Consider the following 27,223-nt stretch of genomic DNA (forward strand, 5'->3'; position numbering starts at 1 on the left):
AGGCAGTGAAGCATCAAATATTTGCGCCAGAACAATTCAAACCAAGACTGACGCTGAGTTTACATCAGTTTACATCACAATTGGTCACCATCTGAAATTTTTTTAAATCAATCTAGCCTTTGAATAAAGACACAACAGATCATTGCTGCACAATATTTCAAACTTGGTTTGAAGAAATTCCTAAGATGCATTGTTTCGTTTTCTAGTCTTGTAGCTTGTGTTTTTCTAGCTGAAAATAAGTAGCCCGTGACAGTGAAATAAATTAATATCAAAGACAAATGTATATCCTCATGAATTTATATTCTCTGTCATTACACACACCTAAACTTGATGAAGGATTAGATATGCAGGGTGTGGGTACTATTTCTTGCCATTTTACATGCATGTGTTAACGGGCACGATAACATTTCTTTTATCAAAAAAATTCACGTTGGATCATAATTTCTATTTTTCTAGTAAGACCTTTAATATTAGGCCAAAATCATATTCTTGATAATCATTTTTGTATTGTTTTTCTGTAAAAATATCAAAAAATCCTAAAAATAAGATCAATTAGATTGATCTTGTTTTAGAAACAACACTGCATAACACAGCATGTATTCTGTAATCTGTAGTGGAATATATTTCAAAAGTAACCCTCCCAACCCTATAGACACATGCAAACTGTCACTCAGGAACACGGAAGGCATCCTTTTGGGATCTCAATTGTCAAGCTTGTCCGACATCACCTCATACGTCATGGGTATATAAACTGTTCTCAACCCTTGGGAACAATATGATTTCATCATCATATGTGGAGTCAACCATAAGTGGACTATCAGTGGGATGTGGCCCATCCAGCTGTTCACATCTGTGTTTTCTTAAAGTAGTAGACAATCGGATGATGGTCATGAACTTTATAACAATTATATTTGTAACACCAGTTATTGTGGATACAGCATCTGACAAAAGTTTATGGTTTACCGAGGTCATTGATTAAATACCCTATTTACAGGCATATTTGTCACATGATAATGGGGGTTAATAAGATAAAGTGAGTAGTAATAATCTGGTCATGTGCTCTTATTCTGGCAGCCATCATGATGCAGTAACCTGCCCCAAGTATAAAGAAATATATTTTTCTGAGCCACTGATCTTATGAGAGTGTCCATCATTTTAAACATTCTCCAGCAGTAATAATCATTGATTTAGGTGTAAACGTCTAACAAGAGCTAAACATGCCCCCATAAACTGCCATTTGGGCAGGAATAAAACAAACAACATGTCTATGACTTTGTTCAGCATTGCAACAAAGAGCCATTTCAGTCTAGCCTATTCGTTAATGGATACATCATGGTCATTTTCAGGGTCAGGGGTCAACATGCTAATAAGATTCTCATGCGGTTTTCATACTCACGATTAAATACACACATGCATGCATGTACACCCACTCACAATAACCACGCCACCCCAGGAACGTCCAGATTGGTTTTTTCCAGGCTCTGGCTGTTAAAATAAAATGTGCGATGCAGCAAAGTGCTGGTGTTTTCATTCTCTGTAATTAGAACATCCCACCAGTTTCCAAAAAAAAAAAATCTAAACTAATGTTTAATTTGCCTCCTGCTCAAAGGCAGGCCTTTGTTATTGCCACGGCAATTAACTTTATGCACAAGCCTAGGCATTTCCTGTGACTAAAGTAATTTACATAGAACAAATCAGACCCCCCAACGTGAGCACAAACACACATATTTAAATGACACCTAGCAACAGTGGCTGCCATGTTACAATGGTATTGTGGGAAGGAACCCTGTCCCCCATGACTGCCCGCATCACCCCCTCCCCTCTCACACCATTACCACGGCGATGGGATTCCAGAGCCAAAGCTTCTAATTGAACTGCTTGATTATTAGGTACGAATGTAATTCGACATGTATCCTTCCTTAACACAAACATGCACACTATCTCGTGGATGGTCACACTTTATGCTGCTTGCTTTGGCCTTATAAATGTTCTACCGCTACTAAGTGAGTCTGGTCTGGTATTAACCCTTTTCGAGTTGCTAAGTGACCCACACTGACCACTAAATTAAGCACACATGGTCAATATGTGCTTAGTGGTCATATTTAATGCAGTACACACCAAGACACATCAGCTTGCTGCAGATGTATCTGTGGTGGAGCTTTTTGTGTTGGATGCATGTAAACGTTTGTGTATGTCTTACAGGTGTGTGTGGCTGCTAACAGGTGTGTTTTTGTCAGCTGGTCCCGGATAGGAAGTATAGATGCGTGACTAGTCACATGGCCATCTTTGCAGTTAAATTCATAAAGTTTTAAGAGATTTAGACCAGAATAAAGTTAACCAAAAAGATTATTCCTACAGTTCTGATTTTGAAAAGCTGAGAAGGTTACAGAATGAAATTTAAAGATGAAGTGTGTCATTTTTTCTATGTTCAAATTGATGCTCAGCTTAAAATACTGAGAGAACTATGAGTAAGCCATTCGTTGGTTGATTCTCCCAAAAAGTGTAAACACTGTGGCTCTGCGTTGCTATCACAACATTGCTGTTTATTTGAGCTTCCCGACCAGCCTGACATAGCAACTCTGACTCATGCAAAGTCTTGAGTATATGGGGCAGGACTATCAGTTTGTTCGGCTAAAAGCAGACAACAGTACAGTTACGGGAAACCTGTTAGAAAACTTTGTTTTGGTTTGGGTTGGTTCTGTTTGATTTGGTTTTGTTTTTTCTGGTATTGTTTGGCTTTTAGTTTAGTTTTTATTCTTTTGTTTTGTTTTGTTTTGTTTGGTTCAGTTATGTATTTTTCGGTTTGGTGTTTTGTTTCATTGTTTTGTTTCCTTTTTTTCTGTTTAGTTTTTTGTTTGGTTTGTTTTTTGTAATTCTTTTTGTGCCGCTAGAGGGGCAGAAATCAAACACTTCAACTTTAAAGAACCATGTTTGTTTTAAAAAAAAAAATTGTAGAGATCAGACAGAAAGTTGGAAGGAGATGCAGATTGGAATTGGTACATACAGTATGATGCAGGTTAGATTCGAACATACATGCCTCCATGAACACGTGCACTTCCCCATGTGCCACAACTATGATAAAGAAAGTGGTTTAACACAGTTACATTCTATAACTTTCTCTTTCCCTTTTGCTAATGGTTGATTGAGAAGAACCTCTGGGTGTATCCTTGGTTTTCCCCATTTTCCTTTTTTTCTTTGTGAATCTCACCGTTATCTTCCCTTCCTCATTGTTCTCCCTTTTCCTCTTTTTTTTCCCCTCATTCTCGCGTCCGGCCTCTTGCTGGAATGATGCCGCAAAGCTCCCGATGTGTATTTCAATGTGCGAGGAAAGGAATTCTGTAACGAGTTTCCCATCTCACTCCTAGCCGTGGAAGACCTGCTTGGGAAACTAATTGAACCTGACATCTATGTCTGGGGGAAAGCTCTTGGGCGCTGCATGATTTTTTTTTTGAGGGTGCAGCACAGGTTTTTACAAAAATCTGTGTTTTCTAGGGTGAACAGACGCTTGTGTCTGCCCCAATCATCTTGAAGTACCATTCAGTTCTGGATTAAAGGCTGTTCATGAATTACCTTTAGACCAATAAAATACTACTGTTGAATGAAATCCTCCTTCTCTCACCTGTACTGATAAGATCACAAATGTAAACATGTTTTTCCCCCACAGACCTCTCTCAAACCAAACATACAGACATTTCGCTACGTGAGTTACGTGTGTTCTAGCTAGCAGACTGAAACTCCACACAAACACACACACAATCTGGAAGTGTTTTATGTCTCTCAGTCCATGCGGGCAGTATGTAATTTACTACCTGGCTCAGTGTTAGGAGACATGCTACATGCCACATACTATAGACGCAGTGGAAATTTACAGTCAATAGAGGGTAGAACATTTTTTACCACCTGTGTTTTTACTTCAAGGTCTTCAATTCAAAAGTTAAAAAAATTGAAGAGAGAAACATATCTGCTTAGAAAAGGGTGACCGTAAGCAACCATTGGAGAGTTGATTAAGCCAACATGAAATCTCATTCACAAGCCATTTTACTTCTAAAATGTGTCATTTTTCAAAGTGAAACAGGATATTCTAGATTAAAATTTTTTTTTTTTTTTTCTTATTTTTTTTCTTTAAAGTATTGTGCACTGATAAATCATTCACAGTAAGACCAGGAACATGCATTAAGAAAATAAATTAGTCAATTTAGATTTCATGAGGTTTTAAAGTTAAAAGACAAGACGATTATGGATAGAAGGCTGTATTTTAAAGTCGGCAGCATAGGGGGATGTTGAAAAAGAGAAGGAGGTATGGATGTGTTTTAGGAGGGGAATGTTGCCGGGGGGGTGGGGGGGTTCGGTGGATGTTATTTCATCTTATGTCTCAGCAATCAATCAGAGTCATTATAAGCTGCTCAGGGAGCCCAGCCCATGCATGGATTGATAGCCGTGTAAATAATAGCACCTATGATTAGAATGGCCAGGCTGTCCAATTAAAAAATCAGTCGTTGAAGAGAGGGGATATTCTGTGTGTGTGTGTGTGTGTGTGTGTGTGTGTGTGTGTGTGTGTGTGTGTGTGTGTGTGTGTGTGTGTGTGTGTGTGTGTGTGTGTGTGTGTGTGTAGCGTGTATTTATCACTTTGTGGGGACCAAATGTCCCCATAAGGATAGTAAAACCCGGAATTTTTGACCTTGTGGGGACATTCTGTCGGTCCCCATGAGGAAAACAGCTTATAAATCATACTAAATTATGTTTTTTGAAAATGTAAAAATGCAGAAAGTTTTCTGTGAGGGTTAGGTTTAGGGGTAGGGTTAGGTTTAGGGGATAGAATATAAAGTTTGTACAGTATAAAAACCATTATGTCTATGGAAAGTCCCCATAAAACATGGAAACACAACGTGTGTGTGTGTGTGTGTGTGTGTGTGTGTGTGTGTGTGTGTGTGTGTGTGTGTGTGTGTGTGTGTGTGTGTGTGTGTGTGTGTCTGCAGCCGTCTACTGGAGGTTATAGCTCTTTTGACACATTGTGGTTTAATCTTATTTCTACACTGGACTGGTACAGTCAGGATCCAGAAAAAACTATTGGCATGAAAAAAAATTGCCTTTGGTGAGTTAAAATGGTGTTACTGGCCTTTGACCGGTAGCTCTTTTTTTGGGAATTGTGCCATTAAACAGGTACACAATTTAAAAGTGTTAGAACGATAGTTACTCCTTTTTTCTGACATGAGCAAATACAATCAGAGAAATGTGGTCTGTCTGTCTATCTATCTATCTATCTATCTATCTATCTATCTATCTATCTATCTATCTATCTATCTATCTATCTATCTATCTATCTATCTATCTGTCTGTCTATCTATCTATCTATCATGTGTGTGTGTGTGTGTGTGTGTGTGTGTGTGTGTGTGTGTGTGTGTGTGTGTGTGTGTGTGAGTGAGTGAGTGTGTGTGTGTGTGTGTGTGTGAGTGAGTGAGTGAGTGTGTGTGTGTGCTGTATATATGTAGAAAAGCCCTTATAATAAATGATAGAAGACAGATTGACAAATGTAAAAATGATTACCAATGATAGGATTAAGTTCAATAATATGGAAATAAACAATAAATTGCCTTCTAAAGTACAATACAATACTACAATAATGTAATGCAATAATGTAATGCATTTTAATCTTCTGAATTTATATTATAATAATTCTAATTAATAATTAATATATATATTATATTTATAATTAAATATATTATTTAATTATTTAATCATAACATATCAAATGATTTTTATTCGAGGGCCTTTCTTAGCAAATATGTTCAATTAATTGCTATTCATTTGATTAATTAATCAACATATCATGTAATTAATTCAATTACAAATTGTAGGCATCGATTATCTGCCCTAATATATATATATATATATATATATATATATATATATATATATATATATATACTAAATATATATGTTGACTCGATTAAAGTCGATTGAAGATAAAATTATTATTATTATTTTATAGTAAAGCATCTGCCAAGAATATGAATGTCATAAAATATAAATTGTAAATTTTAGGTGAACATACTCATGACCTAAAGCTAAAACCAGAATATGGGCAATGTCATTTTCTGAGAACATAAAACATGATGACTCTTGTGTGCTTTATGAAAGACAGAGGTAACGTTTGAACATGGGTGGCCTCCATCTCCCATTTACATTCAATTCAGCTCACACTAAAAAAATGTACGCTTTGAATAAGACTTTCAATAATAAGTGTAATTTAATATTCTAAACATAGGGAGAAATAAAACTCACTCGATTCATTAGTGTTTGTATTCTTTGCCCACTAAAAATACTGGCTGATAGGAGAGGGTTGCAGAGTGAAATAGAGGCAGAGAGAAAAATACAGCTGTGCTCTTGGCATCCCGCTCTGTCCTGGGGTACGAGACAGACCAGCTAATTTCCTGTCTGAGGGCCAAAGTGCCGTCTTTCAGCACCCAGTTTGTTTTCATCTATTCCACTATCCTTATACACATACTCTCTCTCGCTCTCTTTATTCTACTCATTTTCTTCAACTCACTTCCTCCTTTTTTCATCTCTCATTAATGGTGTCTTATGTAATTGTCCAGATCAGAGATGACCAGAACACCACCCTTCTCTCTGCACTTCACAGAACAGCCCTGACTCGCCCTTCCTCATCTTTCCCAGACTGTCACAGCTGTCTACAGATCTGTCTCACTCTTTCCATCCGTCCCATTCAGTCTCTCTGCTCTATTGCCTCTCTCTCTGTCTCACCCCTGTGTCTGCTCCACCTGCTGGTGTCTTAGTTCTCCTTGAATCTTTAGAATGCAGATCTGTTTGTCAGATGTGCAGTGTCTCGCAATAAAGCATGCAGGAATCTCCAGGGATAGTTCAGAGCCAGTATACTGTTATTAAGTTTGTCTTGCTTTGTCATATCTCTAATATGTGTGTGGGTTTGGGGTGTTGTCCTGAACTAGCTTGAGTATTTGGTATGTTTAGATAAGATGTCAAATTTCTGGAACAGCTGGAAATACCACCAGTCACCTCCACTTTTGTTATCCTCCATCCTGTCATCTAATTGGCTTTGATAATCATGTATGCTTATGAGCAATTCCAGTTGAAGTACAAAGCTATTGTCAAACCAGTTGTATGTTATGCAGATAAGAAAGTTTTTAACTTCAAAATCACTGAAGTGCAGTAACTTCATACACTGTAAACACTTACAAGTTAGAAACAGTCAAATAATTGGAGACAATCAATTAATAAGTTAATATACTCCCAAGTACAAGTTAATAAAACTTTCAGATTTTTAATTTGTACTACACATCATGTTAATTGCTCTTGAAATATTGAGTAAACTAACTCGTACATTTTCATGTCACTAAACTTTAAATGTATCTCTTTGGCTGAACTTCAAATTACGATGTAAGCTCAAGTTAAATGCTTAAAGTAGAGGGAACCTAACTAGCTAGAACTAGCTAGTACTGCTAATGTTAGCATGCTGAATGCATGCTAATTGGAAACACTTCATTAGCATAACAATTACTTAGCACGTAAAGCAAAATTGTAGAACATTTACTCTCCTTTTCGAGTGCCATGCAAAGCATGCTGGAAAACAGAAATCCCCTACCCAATTTCAGTTCAATTTAAGTTAATAAACCTCAAAACAATAAAACAATTCAGGTTACTTAAAAGGTGTCAGTTTAGTGAACTCGAAAGAAAGAGAAAGTTCTAAATACTCATCAAGGTTCATTTATTTGAATGGATTTGTATGATTTATTTTTCCCTACTCAAAATTATGTAATTATTTTGAGCAGGAAGTTTTACAGTGTAAATGTGTGCTCTTTGATTTAAGTTTTGATCCCTCTTTTGATGGATGGTAAAAAAAAAAAATATATATATATATATATATATATATATATATATATATATATATATATATATATATATATCTCATATCTGGTGCATAAATACTGCATTTTCCTTAAAATCTAATATTCCTTAAAATTATTTCAGTAAAATATAGACTAAGAGTTTTGTTATTATAACTTTTTTTCATGGTATGGTTGACCTTTTGTTGTGAACTTAAGGTAAACATTTTTAGGTACGGCTGTCTTTTGTGTCCGGAACTTTGTCGCATCGCCAACTCTCATTAAAGGTAAATTACTTTTTGCCACTTACTGTCAGTGTGAACGCCCTTTTTTGTTGTACCTCTGCCAAGCTTTTTAGTTATTTTTCCATCAACCCTCTTTTATAGGCATTTGTTTGACAGTGGTGGCAAATAAAGCAAAATGATTTGTACACAAAGTAGTACATTAGTTCAATGACATGAATAATGAAAAGCGAAATAATCTGCATTAAAAGGTGTTTGCTAATATGTTCATTGAAATGATTGTGTCAAGGACTCAACACCCTGTGTTTTAGTTTTTTCAATTTTAGGGCAATGGGTCTTGTAAACAAAGCCATCTTTGTGTGATGTTTTTGAAATAGACAGGTTACATTCGCCACTGTGGACACAGCTGGTGCAACAGTTGCTTCAACACATGCCAGTTGACTTCCACAGGAGCCGTCTACCTCGGACTGCGATTCCAGAACACTCTCTCGCCCCGGAAAGGCCTCTGTCTTCGGGGCTTTATTATTGCTCCTTTGTTCACGAGACTGATAGTTCCCCTAGAGCCTAGACCATAGAGGTGTATCCGTAAGGAAGTGACACCTGTTTTTTTCTCCCCACAAATCTCTAAATTAGAGCTGTCACATGCCTGCCTGTATCACATCATAGCTATGAGATTGCCTACACAGGGCTCTTGTTTAGAATGACGGGCAATTTGTCACCGTTTTAATGCCTTTTCTTTATAGTTGCTGTTCCCAGAGCGGGCCAGCCTGTTTGGTTTGTCATTACTTGCTCAAGGACGCTTTGATGCTGTTATCAGTGCCATTAGTGATATTGGCTGCTTTATTTTGTTTTGTTTTTTCAGTGTTTGCCTTATATAAGGATCTGTCCAGATGTTTTGTGCCACAGAGTGTGAGAGCAAAAGCCAGTCATGATAAAATCTGCGTGACACACACACGCACAAAGAAGAAGAGGAATGTGTCTGAGCACCTGAGCAGTTATGTGCTATCCAGACTCTGTTTATAACCTAGTGAGCTAAAAGGCAGAATTACAGAAAATTGTCATATCCCATCAGACATTTTTGCATAAATTTAAGCATGAAATTGTTTCCCTCTGGCACTACTAATAGCTTGTGGCTCGAGCAACCTCCAAGAGACTAGTTCTGGTCCCATGGAAACCAGGAAGTATCACATTCACACAAACAATGGTGAGCACGATTCAAAGGCTGTATTTTCTCTCTAAAATTACATTTTTATTGCACTGACGGTTAGGTTTAGGGTTCGGGTTTTGGTTAGGGTGTAGGGTTAATGAAATATGCATTAATTTTGACTTTATTACAGCTAAAAATACAACTCTCTCTCTGTGGACATTTCACACTGAAACTGGAGCTCACACATGCCCATAAGTTCCATAGCATTTCCAGCTTCTGCCAATGGGGGCAGTGTTTTAAATTTGGTCAAGCACAACATTTCAGCAGCAGAACTTTAGACCTTCTTTCTCCAAAATCGCCATGCGATCTGTCTGCTGAACTCAGACTTTATTTTAATCAAATTCTAGTTGAGTATGCCATGTAGCTGCCTATATAAAGCTTTCTAATTCAATAGAGCGCAACAGTGCCCGCCCAATTACTTAACAGTTTGGGTTCTGGAAATTTGGGTTCGCATTATTTCTTCCATAGACTTTTCATAAAATCCTCCATTAAAGAGATGTAAAGCATGAACCAAACCAACCAGCTCTGAGGTGAATCACAACATTACATTATGTTTTAAGACAAAAAAGTATTTGAAAATCTGACAAAAATACAGTGGTACAAGTCTGTGTACTTACCGTCTTTCATGAGGGCACAGCGTACAATCCCATAAAGCATTGCAAATGACATAATCGAATAAAAAACTATGGAAATACAGTATATAAAACTATTGATTTTAGGTTGTTGATTGTAAGTATAGAAACAATATAGTTTACGTTTATTGCTAAATATTAATACACAAATATATAAGTAGTTTGACAGAATAGGGAGACTCGTTCAGAGTTCGTCATGGGAGTGGGCGGTCGTTTCTGGGCTTACTTATGATTGGTGAAGCTTTCTCTGCTGGACCATGCACTAATTCCACTAGTAAAGACGAAATAACACAGACAGATGGCTTCAGCGGAAGCATATACCATCGATGAACAACCTTGGAGCTCATGGTAGGTCTGTCTTTAAAGGTTTATAAGTTAACGTTGAAACTCAATTAACCTATTTTTTTACTTCCGGAACAAGGATGATTTTTTCTCTTGATTATACTTCTGCGAGTGCAGTAGAGACAAAAGTCTAAATATCTTATATGCTTCTTCTCAAGTGAATGCATCTATTATATTCATTATATAACTGCTAAAGAAAAGGTATGTTGTTTTAAAGGAGTTTTAGATATTTATATTGGAAATTAAAACAAGCCAAAACAAAATCAAATCAAAAATTTATTTTGTTACAGTGTATGAGGCGAAGACTACCCTCTCTCACCTTTCTGTTCACTTTAATCCATCTTTAACTAAAAAATGAATAAATAAATATTGCCAATTTTCTTCACCATATGAAATGCACTTTGGCACATATATTAAGATTCAATAAGTCCCGAGCCATCACGTTATAATCTAGCTTCATTAATTATATGCACTCTAGCTGCATTAAGCGTGGGCACACATCTTTTTGTATTAATGGTGTTTACTTCTCTTTTGTCTACTGTAGTTCAGCTATAGCTATTAGTTTTTTAAGCAATAAGACTTGTGAATTCCGCCTAGTGTACGATAAAACTGGAAAAATCTTGTTGACTTACATTGAAGGAAGGAACTGAGCCATATCTAGAGACCAGGATATCATAGAGATTAACATAGGCCAATAAGCATCCACCTAGCAGCACCCTAGCAACCATCCAGTACACCTTAGCAACTATTCAGCAATGCAATTAAAACTGCATAGCAATGCCCAGACAACCATCCACAACACCCTACCAGTGTGGTGGTGGCTGGTTTTCAATTATAGTGTTTCAATGAACAGATCAGGACAAAGGCAATTTACACCCCCACTCTCTTTTAACTGAGGTTACAGTGAATACAATAAGAAATAATTTGTTTATGTGTATTGAAGGATGAAACTATGGTATTGTTATGGAGAGTTGATCACACTCTGCAGGCCACAGGTGGTTGTATGGGTTGGAGTTAATCACCTGTCAGAGCATACATTAATGAAGGTATCCCCTTCTGTTCTCATCAGCATGTGAAAAGACGCAAGGTCAAAGATGGTATTTTCAGAGATATTATTGCAATTACCTTGTGTTGAACGGTAATGACAAACATCCATAGGGATGTTTCCTGGGGGTTTGTTTGAGAGTGATGTTTCATTTATGAACAAATCGTTCTTTAGAACTCATTCTTTTAAATGATTAGATCAAACCGCATTTATAAATCAATGGAATTATACACAATTAATTTAATATGTTCCTGTAGCTAACCTGTTAAAGCAAGATGTTACCAATGCCAAGGCCATTGTTTCAATTCTCATGGAATGCATTTAATGACAAAACAAATAGCTTGAATTCACTAAAGACAAAAACATGGTAATAAACAGCAGTATTTAACTAAAAGTAAGTATTTTTATAAAAGTATTTTACTATACAAATTTTATGTAGTCTAGAATGCCATGTTGAACCCATCCTAACAAACCGATTCACTAAAATGAATCCCTTTCAATCCTTGCATGTTTTTCCACATGACAGCACGATCGTTGTCCCCGTTCCACTTTTATTAGTAATTATCCTCCCTTTCGTCACCCCTGTGTATGTGTGTGTGTGTGTGTGTGTGTGAGGGGGAGAGAGATAGTGAGAGATATTGTGTTTGTGTGAAGGCAGAAGAATACAGCATGGCTAATTGCGGTGTAACGTATCTGCAGGCAGATTAAGTGCTCAGTTCTAAGGAGCACGATAAACGCAAACACAGCTAGTCTCTCTCTCTCTCTCTCTCTCTCTCTCTCTCTCTCTCTTTCTTTCTTTTTATGTCGCAGCCTGTCTGTCTCTTCTGGTATCTGGTATTGTTTCCCATTCGTGGAAGAGAAAGGAGGGAACAGCTTGGGGTTGACCACAGAGCTTCTGAGATTTCAGAAAAGGTGTGATTATTTTCAAGCTTTTGTGCACTTTTATATGTTGACACCTCTCACTCGAACCCAAACATCCACCCCTAAGTTGATTTGCTGGTTTACTTTGGTCTAGCTGTTGACCCAGCCTAACCAAGCTTGAAAAACACCAAATTAGACCAACTTGATCAGGGTGGTAAACCAACTAAGACCAGAAAACTGGTTTAGGATTAGGCTAGTTTCATGTTCTGTTACAGAAAAAGTGTGTGCTTTTGAGTATGTAATAAGTCAATATATGCCATTATTAGGACATACTACCATAATACAGTCATAAAATTGTGTCATGATTCCGTAGACACCTTGATGCATACAATTATGTTAGTATTTGCATCTAGCTGAATTCATTGTTACTTAACTATGTTCCTCACCAATTCCTCCAGATAAAGTAAACCGACACAAATTTCACTTGCATAGCGTGAGCACATTAGCCCAAAAAGCACGCACAACTGGATGCGTACTTTGAAAATCCACCGGAAATAGTAAGTAATATTCCATCTGGGCATTCAATTTTTAACATACTATAGTTTGGCATTCATTAATCCAAATCTAACATACTTTATAAGATGTTATACCGCATGCTGTAAAGGGGTCGAGAGAGTAACGAGGGAACAGAGAGAGATGGAGGTGTTATGGAGGCACATTACTGATTTATCTGGTCAGTGTAGATGAGAATTTTTCCCTCTCTTTGTCTCTGAAGCAGAGAAAGAAATAACAGACTTTATGCTTCTCAGAGGCAGTGGAGTCTGAGTGTGGTGTGTGGGCTCAGAACCTCAGCCATCCACTGCCACTGCCAGCAGAAGCTTTCATGCGTTAGATGGATATCTTTGACCGGTGCACCACATCTCAGATTTTTTTCAGCAGCTCGCACTTGAGCTTCACATCTTGTCTGTGTCAAATGTTCTATTCCTTTAGCTTCATCTAGCTTATTTAAAAAAATAAAAGCAAAATGACCATGTAACGCCCCCCTTATATGATTGTATTTTAGAGAAGAGGGGGTTTGAAATTGCTTAGTTCAGGCATGAAAACCTGAATAGTGCAAGCTCATAGATTCTTTTGAACTTGTTATATGTTAGCCAATCAGCTAGCTCACATGTGATATATCAAGCTAATCGGCTCACATGGTGTAAGCTAATATATTCTTTGATGTGTAATCGGGCAGCCAATCAACATGCCTCTCTTTGCAAAACATTTAAATTTGCCCAGTTTGCAAGTAAACTGGTTTCAAAACAGCACACTGCTAGAGTTTTCTCTGAAACCCTCCACCTCCCCAGCCCCACTTGTCTAAATTTGGTAAATGGGGATTATATTGTTGATGCCGCATGTCTTGTGTTTTTCTAATTGTGCAGCAGCAGTATGTCCACATGCTTAACTCAGTCTGTGTATGTTCTAGCAGTAACAAGTCTCTGTACTTGCTCTTCAGCAGCAGCAGCAGCAGCAATGTGACAGATCTAGTACACCAAGACCCTATCAGTATCAATATCCTATCAGTATGTCATACCCACATTAACATGCAAAATATTTCCATGAGTTGTCATGACTGAACTAGTGTTAAAGCCCAGGTGTAATTAATTTTTTTGCATTCCGTATCGAATCGCGCCCGGCCGACCGTGTTGTCTTTCAAAGTATACGTTTCTGACAGCGAACTAATATGAATGTATTCGACGTGTGCGCACTACAACTGCTTTGTAATACTCTCACAGTACAGTCAATGGCCGGTACATGCACCAACGATGCACACAGACAAGGACCATCTCGGGCTGCATGGATTATTTTTACTAAACCGATGATAATAGTTCCAAAAGACACCAAAACAGGAGCTATTTTGCCATTGAAAATCCTTGTCGGCAACCACAAGTTTGAGCGTTGTACAACATACTGCAGAGCAGACCACAAAAATTGCATGTCATGGCACAGTTCACTATATCTGTTGTATGATGTATATTTTACCAGACTACACACACACACGCACACACAAGAAAGACCAAAAACTGTGTTGTTTATTCCACATATGAAGTGTCTGAGGCTGTTTTCATTTAGGGTGTGTGTCTGGGAAACTTGTGGGAAGAGAGTTCCATTTGTAGCGCGTTTCACTTGGGGCTTGACAGCTAATGTGAAAGTGTCCGTTAAGAGTCTCATTCTTTAGACCTTTTCCTTGAGCAGAAAGCTCTCAACGTGACCCACATACTTACAGAGGCTGCTTAAAAGAGTGCTGGAGCGAGGGACAGAGAAAAGGGAGGGAGAAAGGGGAAGAGAGAATGGGCAGAATAGGTGGAAGAGAGTGAGGCTCATGGCTGGGGTCACTCAGGTGGTCTCTCTCTTTCTCAAAAGTGCTGTGTTGGAATGCTTGTCTTAAACACAATTTACTAAAGCATCCATGCAAGTTTAAAGAACAGTCACAGAAAAGTGACAGTAGTGACAGTAACAAAATAAATAAATAAAAAAGCAGTCTCAGGTGGAAAAGCAGTAGGAGAATGAGACATGTGTGGGGCAATAGATTACAGCCCTGTGACGTGCCGCATGGCTTGCTGCCCTCCTTTTGTTTGTTCAGCGGGACTCACCGGCGCCTGGGTGATATATGGATCAGAATACTAATCTTTGCTTCTTGCGTCTTCTACCTCAGTTGCACGCAAAGGAAGTTGTCAGTGACACAGATAGAGGCTGATGAATTGTGTTTAAGGACCATGTGTGCATTTGTGTGCTATCCGGGCTTCAGTCAGTCTGGACACTCCCAACACACCAATAGTCTCCATATTTAATACCTACAGTAATTATTTAACATTTGTGGTAGAAATGACAAAGAAAATGTATTAATGTGGTTCCAAACCCGTTTAACTTTCTTACTTAAGAAAGTCTCCGGCAACAGTCACTTTCAATGTATCAAAAAAAGATGCAATGACAGTTTATGGCAACTATAGCTGTCAGTCCCTACAGTTCTGCGAAAGCCTGCTCTCATGAAGGTGTTTATTACGGTGACATTTAAAGAGAAGAGGCCATCAATTCGCTTTTTCTCTCCCCTTCTCTCACTCTCTACGTTTTCCCGTTTTCCTTCTCCTCTTTATGTCCTGGGAATGCTAATGACGGAATAAAGGGAGTTGAGAGAGTGACAGCGTCGTCAGCGATTTCCTCTGCATTTTGAAGAGAGAGAGGGAGGGATAGGTTCACAGGGCCTTGAAATGAAAGAGCACTCCCACAATAAGAGTGCAATAACAGGGAGGACTATTTCCAAGGTTGTTTTAGTAAGTTGCTGAAGCGCAGGGGGGAGATGACCCCACGCTCAGACTCCGTGGAGATAGAAATCTAAACAGCTTCCCCTCACTCCCTTGTTCTCGTTCTCACACTCTACTGGACTGTTTGTTTTGTCTCTATCGTTTACATCCCCTCCTGTTCCAATGGGTTTGGAGCAACATGAGGGTAATAGAATTTGAATTTTTGGAAAAACTATCCCTTTAAAATGCTGTCTACTCAGGACCACTAGGTTACGGAACAGAGCCCAAGTCTAATTTTTCTCATGTCCTCACACTCCATCTCTCTTGCAGTCACAGGTGTGGAGGATGCATGGATCTCCCCCTTGCTGAGCCCACCTCACGCAATGTTTATTCAAATGGCAGGCCGGAAACTTTCGGCCTCCTGTGCTTTAGCAGGCTATGATCACATGAATATTAAAATTGGTCTCGGGGGACATAAGCGGGCTGCTCAGATGATCAGGGCTCTTTTCATGAGAAGGAGAGGAAGGGGAAAGGAATGAAGCTGAATATGGGAAAACCACAAGAATACCACACCATTCAACTTGGGGCCACTTCCCTTACAGCATTCAATAATATAACCACATTTCTCTGTCATATATGAGTGAGTCAGAGTAAATATTATTATTGCTCTGATTTATTTATTTCAAAGAGACTTGAGATGGAGGTTATCAACAATATGTCAATATGGAATGTCATTTAAAAGTGAGTTTTAATTATGGATGCACAAATAATCTGTGACTATATTAGTATGGGCCTATATTAGCTGGTTTGTAAATGATCGGTGTCGGTCAAATTAGGCCGATATTGGAAACAGATAATGTCAGGGTTTATTTTTGTTTTCCAGTTCAAACAGCATAATATATTTGACGTTTCAGAAGTACTAAACAGTTAGATTTATTACTGTATTGTAAAACATTTAAGGCAACGTCCACACTGATATGTTTTTGTTTGAAAGCGCATCTTTTTCGCTACATTTTGGCTTTCTGTCTACACTGAGACTTTGTTTTTGACAGAGGGAACGGAACTTTTCGAAAACACTCTCCCAAGAAGATACATTTGAAAACGGCATCTTCCAATGTAGTGTGGACGGGGGAAATGGAGATATCTTAAAACGATGATATATTTGTTGTCATGTGACGCTGTCATGTGATCCATTCAACACAAACAATCAAGATGGCAGCCCATGTTGTAGCGCCTGCTATTAACTTTGATAGCATTGTTAAAGGTAAATGTTACTTTGTACAACCTTCACATTGCATTCCTTCAAAGGCGATGTCCAGTGTGGACAGAGAGCGTTTCAAAAGTGAAAATGCCGTTTTCAAATGTATCCGGATTAATGTGGATAGCCTTAGATTGGAGCTTAAATGTGAGCGTTTTCTTTTTGTTAAAAAAAAAAAACAGATGATTAATAATGAAATCTGTGACTATATCGGTATCAGCCATAAAAGCTGGTTTGTAAATTATCGGTGTCAATTGGATTAGGCTGATATTGGAAAGAGATGTGATGGTTTATTTTTGCACATAATATAAAACAACATAATATATTTTGTTTCAGAAGTACAAAACAGTTATATATGTTACTGTTATGTTCTGTAAAACATTTTAGGCCATGTCCACACTAATACATTCACTTTTTCTCTACATTTTGGCCTTCCATTGACACTGAGATTGCGTTGTTGACAGCGAAACTGAGCTCTTCTAAAAACCCTCTCCCAAGTGGATACATTTAAAAACGCATCTTCACGTCGTAGTGTGGACAGGGAAAACTGAGATTTCTGAAAACAATAATGTATTTGTTGTCGTTTGACACAGTCGTGATCCATTCAACATAAAATAATCAAGATGGCGGCCATGTTGAAGCGGTGTTGTTGTGCCTACTTTTCACTTTGATAGCGTTGTTAAAGATATATGTTACTTTGTACAATCTTCACATTGCGATCCTTCAAAGGCGATAGGAATTTTACTCTGAATAGGCCTATTTCACAAAATGGCGATCGCAACCGGAAGTAGGGTAACGACTCTTCCGGTCGCGCCGCCGCTCTCTACGATCCCCATTCATTCTTGGACATTCTTCGCAAAATGGACTGTGAACAGCGTGTTTTTTCTCAGTCATTCATGTACTTGCCAAAAGTACATATATCCGATGTTGTCCGTTTTGTTGACATTTTTCAGGGAGATGTGAAACGATCAAAATTGGACAAAGGTTACAAATTCTTTTTTGAGCAATTTATTTTTGATTACCAAGGTATCTATTATTTACGATAGGCGATTTACCTTTTGTTGGTTTTATGGATGAATTTCAAAGTGGTGTAATAAAAAAAACCGAGTTTTAACCATGTTTGTGTGTATTTGGACACTTCAGTCTCAAATATTATTGCAGGGACAGTGGTAATTAGGGCCAGATGTTATAGGTCGTTAAGAAAGCGTGAGGAACCACATCAACTTGCGGTAAATACATACTGGATTTAGCTAATGATGAATGGTATATTTTTTGATAACCAAGATAAATTCTACTTGTCTCAGTATCAATAGTAACGTCAGCAGCTATAGTTAGAAAAAACAAAACAATGTTACATTCATTAAAATGGCATTGCACTTGATGACACTTACTATACCAATCTTCACCCACAAAATCAATAAATAAATAGAAATGATGTCTGATTGTATGTGTGATATCTAGTGGCTTTAAAAAAAAATCATGTTATTTAGTTGTCCAGGAGAGTGCAGCAATCTTACACTAGATTATGGCTCATTTTCATGTCATCACCATGAATGAAACTAAGAATTGTACATCTTTACAGTAAATTTAATTTAACTTTGCTATTTTATCTAAACATGAAAATAATGAAATTAAGGCAAATAAATAATAAAAAACTAATTTTACACTAATGATATTACATTTTAAAAAGTTACAAAAACATTTTTGTATGTCCCCAAAAAATCCCAGTGTACACCCTAAATGAACAACACACAAAAGTTAAATAAAGATGTGAAATATATGAGTCTTTATCACTTTCTCCAGATCACGCTTGAATCTAACCATCCACCTCAAATGGCAGCTTATACTTGTACTTGTGCTGCTGGAAGAAGTTTGTGCAACCACCTGGTTGCACTACTTTACCAGACAGCACATTAGAAACCAAAAATGTTCCAGCTGCCCTTGCTTGCACAAGCAAACAGCAGACATGGCATAGGCCACGCACCCAGGTATAAAAAACAAACTCCTCAAACAGTTTTAATTTAGCCAACAGTAAATAATAAATAAAAAAAAGTATGTAAAATGCATGTGCAAATCAGATTACAATCAAATGCAATATATACATGTTTTGTCAGGGCATCACTCCAGTGCGCAAGCCGAAAGCCTCTGGTAGGAGCTGTGTGCAGTCTACTCTGTATAGAGCATATGGAGGTAATCTCCAAATACTAATACAATACATATTCACATTAGATAAGACACACTGATAATTAACACACTGAGGCATGAACATTTTTGTTTGTCGGACTCTCTAACACAGACTTCGTCCTCCGTGAAGTGCTTAGCACACAAAAAAGTACTGCCTTTCCTCACTGTGAACGTCGGCCCCTCCTCTCTTCGTATAGCCCATATCCAACGCCTTTTCAACATTTCATCGCAAGGAAAGCTGTGAAATGATAAATAGGGTTGTTTCTTTTTCGAGTTGAAACATAAAGGTGCGCAACATGTCTGACTGCTTTTAGATTCCGCCATTGTTCTCCGACTGCTGCTGATAGCGCGTTCACCGGAAAATAGTTTACCCTACTTCCGGTCTCGGCGGCCATTTTTGTGAAATAGGCCTATTGCGGTCCGGTGATGGAGCACGAGGACAAGTTTGTTCTGGACTGTACTTGGAACAGCGATTTTTTTTTTTTTTTGCATTCGTGTTAAGGTGATTTAAGAGTTTTCGTACGTTTTAGTGTGAACTAGCAACTTTTTGAAAACACTTGAAAACGTCAGTGTGGACAGAGATCATTTCAATCAGATTAGCCCTATATAGGAAGCAGTCAATATCATTTGTCAGATGTCAGAGCCACAATTAGCAACTGTGTGAGCATGTGCATGTATATGAGTGGTTTGGGTCTTCAGGAGGATGTCGATACTGTTGTCAATGACAGAAGAAAGCTCTCTTTCACTTTGTTTGTGTGAGTGGGGGGACATTGACCCTCAACGGATGTCAAAGCAGGGAGGATGTGCATGTCTGTCATACCACACCGTGTAGGCGCTGACTGAGCCCATATTCACAAAACATTTACACCCTGGCAAGAGCCCACGTGTCTATACTTACACTCCAAAGTTTCTTTTTATATGCTGCAGTGATATACTTGTTGGGTGCAAAGATCTTCAAACAACACATGTTGCTCCTGTGTTTGTTTGCGCATGTTGATTTGTGGAGTTGTGTACAAGAAAAAGCACCCACAGCTGTGTGTGTGTACGTACTTAGCTAGAGTTTGGAGACAGTTTGTTTTAGAGTAGTTTGTAATTATTGTTAGCTTTATTTAAAATCAGTAGAAGAATGTGCTGTCATGCAAAGGCAAAACGCAGTAACTATACTGTAATTTATATATGTGTTTTGTCAAAATTATGACCAAAATCAGATCTCTTAATCCGTGATCTGTCCTGTGACAGATGGTTTTGGCTAAGATTCATGTAAATATATAATCAGTGCATCTAATAAAAAAAAAAACGTAGAACCCATCTTTCTCAGTTTCAGTGTTGCCGTAGCTACTGTGCCCCTTAGAAAATGATGGTATGTTCCCCTTTAGATAGATCAGTAAATGTGTGCGAGTGTGTGTTCTCACCTTTAGTTGTGTATATATTCTGCATGTGGGCATGCTATGCAAATATCAGAACCAGGAGAGGATGTTTGCACTTGTACACATCTTTTAACCCATGCATATAGTACATGTTATCTGCACAGCGACAACAAATGCAAACAAACACACACATGTGTGCCACAGCTTGATAATCCTAGGCATCTCACACATAGGTATGCAAACTATGCCACAAATGAACTCAAACACACTCTCTGAATCTCATCTGCCTGTATTGGACCTCATATTTCCATGTGTGTGTGTGTGTGTGTGATATGTGTGTCTGGAACAGGGTTGTGAATTTCTCACCACAGATTTTTGAATTACGAGCAGAGGTTTTATATGCAAGAGAATGAGGATGGTGGTTAGTGCTGTGTGTGTGTGTGTGTGTGTGTGTGTGTGTGTGTGTGTGTGTGTGTGTTTATCACACCCACTGAAAGTCCTGCATCAGCAGCTGCTGGTCTGTTTTGCATATGGCAATGGAAGGAGAGACAGAAAAGATGGAAGTGGGATGTGAATTTGCATACGTGGCGGCCATAATGTGTCCTCAGTATCACAGAGAGAGATGAATCTTGGGATGGAGCAGCAGGCACATGGGGCAGTGTGGCATGACATCACATCATGCTCCACATACTTTGTTCATGCTGGCCATACTGGACCTGGCTGATTTATACTGGTTTGATGCTGGTCTTGTTGGTGGACCAGCATTGCTTTTAGGGCTCTGTCTATAGAATCAAATATAGATATTTTTAAATACTTTTTCTCATTATATTGTATTCATAGCAAGTAAACACTCATTAATCAATTTAATGAGCTCACCAAGAGAGAAATGTTGATGTTTCGAGCTACATGCTTTTCATTAGACTTTAGTATATTACTGAAACATACCCAAATTAATTGGAATTGAAATTGGAATTGATTCGTCATTGAGTCAAATTATGAAAATGTGATGTATCGCAATATATGGAATAATGACATGTGTATTGCAATACATATAATTTTGTGAGGTGCCAGGCAATATTATCCAGCCCTAATAGCTATGCTTCTCACAGTCATAATGTAATACATGTAACTAATATTGTACTGTAAATGCAAATGTGGTCCTCGAAGAATTTGATGAGATGAGAAATGTTTTGAGTTCATATTGAAACCTCTGATTTGTTTGCAGACTTTAGAAAACCAAAAGTCTCCATTTAATTCCATTGCTCTCTAGGAGAAACAGTTAAGAAAATAAAGAAATCTTATTTGCGATTTTCTTTCCTATGATTGTATTATTTTTTCCTTGACAGCCTTTATGCTGAGCTGGCACCCGACAGGCACATTGTGTGTGTGTGTGTGTGTGTGTGTGTGTGTGTGTGTGTGTGTGTGTGTGTGTGTGTGTGAGAGCATGTATTTATCACTTTGTGGGGACCAAATGTCCCCATAAGGATAGTAAAACCCGACATTTTTGACCTTGTGGGGACAATTTGTCAGTCTCCATGAGGAAAACAGCTTATAAATCATACTAAACTATGTTTTCTGAAAATGTAAAAATGCAGAAAGTTTTCTGTGAGGGTTAGGTTTAGGGGATAGAATATATAGTTTGTACAGTATAAAAACATTATGTCTATGGAAATTAAAACAATTGAACATTTGGGTTTCTATCTCTATCTTTTAAAGTATATGTCAGTTAAAGGTGATTTTTTTCCATGGTAAGATATGCAAAATGTTATCCTACTGCCTGAAAGATATGAATAAAATCAGTGTTGTGAGATATCTCACCTGTTTCTGTGACAGCACTAGACTCTGTAAACAGCAAACAAAATGTGTCCACGGGCTGCGGTCTCTGACACTTTCTGCCTGTCAATCATTGTGCTCTTTCTCATAACATTGAAGTTGCAGCGAATTATTTAGACTTAATGCCATTTTTATGCTATTTTGCTCATAACAGTTGTCAGTTGAGGGCGCTATTTCACTGCTGTTGTTTTTGACAACCGCTTCTGATCCGTATCGGTCTCAGTTAAGCTAATTTGATATCTTTAGAGTGTGGGGTTTTGGAAAGAGTGGCGTGGCTAATTGTGGAAATTCTATAACATCTAAAATTCCGCGCTTACAGCACATTTTGTTTACACTCTCAAAAATAACAGCCCAACCTTTTTTGAGTTCTTATGATGCCTTCTAACAGCTCTCTAGAATACTTGATTCTGATTGGTCTGATTTGATGTCTCTCATATTACGCCGCAGTCTCTTTCTTCTCGCATACTTGAACTATTTCACTCAAATCAATATTTTATGTCCATGTATATGTTTATTTGGTAATTAGCCATGTAAAAAGCAGGATAATGTACAGTCATCACAAAATAAACCCCTTCAGGCACCCTGTCAGGGTTTATTTGTCAAAAATGTCCAGCAGACTGTACGTTATATAGGAGAATCTTTTTTAGTTCCATGGTTATTTAGAAAATCATCTATGGCCTAGTGCTTCAAAGAACCCAGAAGGACTTCTCCTGATTCCTAGAACCAATATGCTCATTTGAAAAACCTATTTTGTGCCATCGTGTTGGATCTTAAAGAGAAGAGGCTTCTTTGCTGAACATCTGTAGAACCTTTATTTTTAAGAATGTATAGCTATACAAAAGTCTTAAATTTGATTTATTCTGCTCCGGCTGTTCTTAAAGTTGATAATTCATTTCTTTGTGTGTTTCTGCAGAGCTCCAGAGATCATCCTGGGTCTGCCCTTCTGTGAGGCCATAGACATGTGGTCCTTGGGTTGTGTCATCGCTGAGCTGTTCCTGGGCTGGCCCCTTTACCCCGGAGCATCTGAGTATGACCAGGTATGACATGTTTAATGTTTAATACATCGTGATGAAAACAGAATAGAGCTGTGAGATGAGGGCTGCCAAGGTTCCAGACATGTGATGATGGTTCACCTAGTCTAAAGTTTCCACTTAGTACATTTCTGTCATCATTTACTTACCCTCATGAGTTTTTTTCTTCTGTGGAACACAAAGGAAGTTTATGAGAATGTTGACACTGCTCTGTTTCATTCAATAAATGTAAATTGAAACCAGGGACTGTCAAGCTAAAAACTGACAAAAAGCAAGAACAACATGAGCGAGTAAATGATTACATACCGGTAATATTAATTTGATATATGAAGAAATCACTTATTGGAAAATGAGTTTGAGATTTGAGTAATGAAATCCCTGATACTAATTTTAAAGACAGTCTAAAACAAGTCAGAGGACATGTTTGATTTTGTGTGTGAGATTGTGAGTGTTTGCATGTGTGGCCCGGCTAAGAGCCGTCTCCTTTCTCAGAAAAATGGATGTAAAAACATCCCGCAATTACTGTTTGTGCTTAAAAGAGGGAAAACAACTGACTGCTGGCTAGGCCCCTGCACCCTCAGCTCTCCTCAAGTGCTGTGTGTTTGTGTGTGTGGCGTCTCTCAGACTTTCATCTCTCTCTGGCCCCTCCATAGTTCTGGACACATGCCACAAACTGCCCAATTAGCCCAGATCCTGAGCTCTAGAGCAATGCCTTCTCTTTAAAAACAGATCCTGGCTTCATTGAACAGCCCAGGGCTAATGTTCTAGCTCTAAGCAAATCAAGACCGTCTTTAACAAGCTCTTAAACACAGCAAAGAACTTTGCAGATTTGTTCCCCACCACCTCTTTGTACCACAATGTAATAGGATTTTATTCGGCCCCTCATTTAAAGCATTTATGATGTCTTGTGTTTGTCAAGGAGTTTGGGAGACAATCAAACATTAAGCACTCCTGGCATTCTACCTCGGCTGCCCCGTTTAGTCAAGCCATTTCTGGGTGTTTCTTGGGCAGTACTTTTGGCCTTGCAAACTTCTCTCACTAGTTTATTTAATTTGCCTACTAACAATGTCCAACAGTGGACATGCATGTCCAATAAGAGAATGCTCTCATTATCACATCTCAAATTATTTGTTATGGAAATTACGTTGGAAAAATTTGGGAATAAAGTGGCAGACTCCATGGACTTTCTAAGGCTAATTTCATAGCTAGTATTTAATATTTCCTAATATTTTATGCTTTTTATTTAAAATTACTTATTGATTAGATATGACACAAATATCATTTACCTTGATTTTACTTTACTTTTTTTCCCACAAATCCCATATTTAATCTCAAGCATGCTATTAACGTCTGCTAACTATTCACATTTCAAAAAATTTTTATTATGAAATCATTTTCACGCAAGAAATATTGCTATGGTTTATGTTTATTGCACTTTCAATATGAACATAGTTTTAAAAATGTAATAAAAAATATTCTTATGATGTATTGTTTTATCTTAAAGGGATAGTTCACCCAAAAATGAACATTCTCTCATCATTTACTCACACTCATTCCATCTACTGGAGTAATATGGATTACTTTTATGGTGCCTTTATGTGATTTGTGGAGCTTCACAGGTCTGGCCACCATTTACTTGCATTGAAAGGACCTACTGATCTGAGATATTCTAAAAATCATAGTTTGTGTTCTGCAGAAGAAAAGAAAATCATACACATCTGGAATGGAAAGAGAGTGAGGAAATGATGGGAATTTTCATTTATGGGTGAACTATCCCTTTGGGTGAAAAGATTGGAAGATTAAAGTCAAGGTCTGGAGTAAAACAAGGGTAAAACAATACAATATATTCATTAAAGGTAGTTGAAAAGTAGTAACACTAAATTAAGGCATGGTTAAAAAAGTTTCCAAGACAGTTTTAATGTGACCACCATATAACAAAAAGAAGTTAAAACAAAACATAAAAGTCCCTGTAGTTGAAGAAAGACTATGAAGGCCAACTGTGTACAAGGGATACTATTGATTTTGACACTTAAAAACAGAGCTTGAGAAGTTATTTTTGAGTCTTGCAGCACTTTCAACTCATTGCAACACTTTGAAAACATGAGCATGAGCAAACATGAGCAAAATTTTAATTGACATAAACGAGTCAACACAGTAATCAAGGTCTCATGAATAGCTGTGAGCTCAGTCTCTGGTTTTGAGATTGGTTGACTGGCTGGGGCCATTGAAGAGGTTATTATTATTGTGGATTCTCTCGGCTGCCAAACTCTTGCATTTAAGCCTTTCAGGTGTTTGACAGTCAGTGTAATTGCTGCACCCGGGCAGACCTGTAAAAAAAATACGTTTTGGCAGGGGAAATGAGTCTCGTGGTGACTGCATTCATCACAGATACGGTTTACTCAGCTTCTAATGCCGGAATGTTGAGGTTGTGTCAATTAACTTGTCAGCTGAGTGACTGATATGTTTTTAGGCAGACAAAATGCCATCAGCCTGTTTGCTGATTTTCCCATTGATAGTCCATTTATAATGTTAGTTAAGGTTTCCTGCACCAAGAACAGTCAAAATATAGTTTTGTGTGACCATTTTCCACCCTCTCTGGCTGTTAGAATTAAATGGGCTACTGTACCTTTAAGACTTTAAAAAAGTCTTAATGAAAAGTTGTTTCAAAGCTGGAACAATTTATTACATTTTAAAGAAAATTATAAAGACAGACTTTTATTCCTTTGAAAAAATGTGCACTGAATCATGCACAATAATTCCAGGAATGTGTATTTAAAAAGTAAATTTGGTCAAATTTGATTTAATGTTGACTTAAAGAAAAAAACTGTTTTCCAAATGCTTAAAGCCAATATTCAGCACAGAATATATGACATCAGTTGTAGATCTCAAATCACTTCTGTTTATGTTTTCCACTAGATCCGGTACATCTCTCAAACACAGGGCTTACCAGCGGAGTATCTGTTGAGTGCAGGGACGAAAACAACCAGGTTTTTCAACAGAGACCCCGACTCCACCTATCCTCTATGGAGACTGAAGGTAAAATCTCATCCTGCTTCTTTCACATTTCCTTGCTCTGTCTAAGGGCTTAGATTTGGCTTGAACATTGACATCTTTCCACTGATCATGGTGTAAATAATTGTGGGGTTGTACTTGCTTGTTTTGATTATGGGGGGGGGTCGCAGAAAGTAATTGTAATATGAAGCATTAAAGGAATATTCCAGGTGCAATAAATGTAAAGCTCAATCGACAGCATTTGTGGCATAATGCTGTGTACCACAAAAATAATTTGGACTTCTCTCTCCTTTTGTTTAAAAAGAGGTTACAGTGAGGCAATTATAATGGAAGTGAATGGGGCCAATTTTTGGAGGGTTTAAAGGCAGAAATGTGAAGCTTATAATTTTATAAAAGCGCTTAAATCAATTCTTCTGTTAAAATTCATGTATTATTTGAGCTGTAAAGTTGTTTAAACCATAATTTTTTTTACAGTCAATTTAGGGTTTGTTGACATCATCATAGCAACAAAGTTATGAACAAGCACAGATGAGATATTTTTTAGATCAAAACCTCAAGAATAGACACGTGTGATTACTAGGTTGTTCGCAGGAGAGAAAAAAAAGAGAAGAGGTAGACTTCAACAAAAGCTCCATTTGCACTCCATTTAATCTAATTGTTGTCTAGAAGAAACAAATGAGATATCGTTAATGTCTCATGATTTTTCATTCTTATGGGTTTTGATGTCAAAATCTCTCACTGTGTCATACGTGACCAGTTTCCTTTGCCCATAAATTGTATATGAACACTCACTGGGCACTTTATTAGGATCACCTGTACACCTAATTATTCATGTGATTATCTAATCAGCCAATCGTGTGTCTGCCGTGCAATGCATAAAATCGTGTAGATACAGGTCAGGAGGTTCAGTTAATGTTCACATCAACCATCAGAATGGGGAAAAATGGGATCTCAGTGATTTGGACAGTGGCATGATTGTTGGTGCCATATGGGCTGGTTTGAGTATTTCTGTAACTGCTGATCTCCTGGGATTTTCACACACAACAGTCTCTACAGTTTACTCAGA

The 27,223-nt window shown here is 37.8% G+C and overlaps 1 protein-coding gene across 3 annotated transcripts in view; it reads left to right on the plus strand.

Moving 5' to 3' along the window:
- The window catches only part of hipk2 (homeodomain interacting protein kinase 2), a 130,923-nt gene that overhangs the window by 61,885 nt on the left and 41,815 nt on the right, over window positions 1-27,223 (plus strand). For all 3 annotated transcript variants that reach the window (XM_052152029.1, XM_052152030.1, XM_052152031.1), the window contains exons 3-4: window positions 23,028-23,151; window positions 26,062-26,181. In XM_052152029.1, the coding sequence (XP_052007989.1) occupies window positions 23,028-23,151; window positions 26,062-26,181 (244 nt within the window). The remainder of the gene's footprint in view (window positions 1-23,027; window positions 23,152-26,061; window positions 26,182-27,223) is intronic.

This window comes from Xyrauchen texanus, chromosome 21 (assembly GCF_025860055.1).
Source record: "Xyrauchen texanus isolate HMW12.3.18 chromosome 21, RBS_HiC_50CHRs, whole genome shotgun sequence".
NCBI classification, from domain to species: Eukaryota; Metazoa; Chordata; class Actinopteri; order Cypriniformes; family Catostomidae; genus Xyrauchen; species Xyrauchen texanus.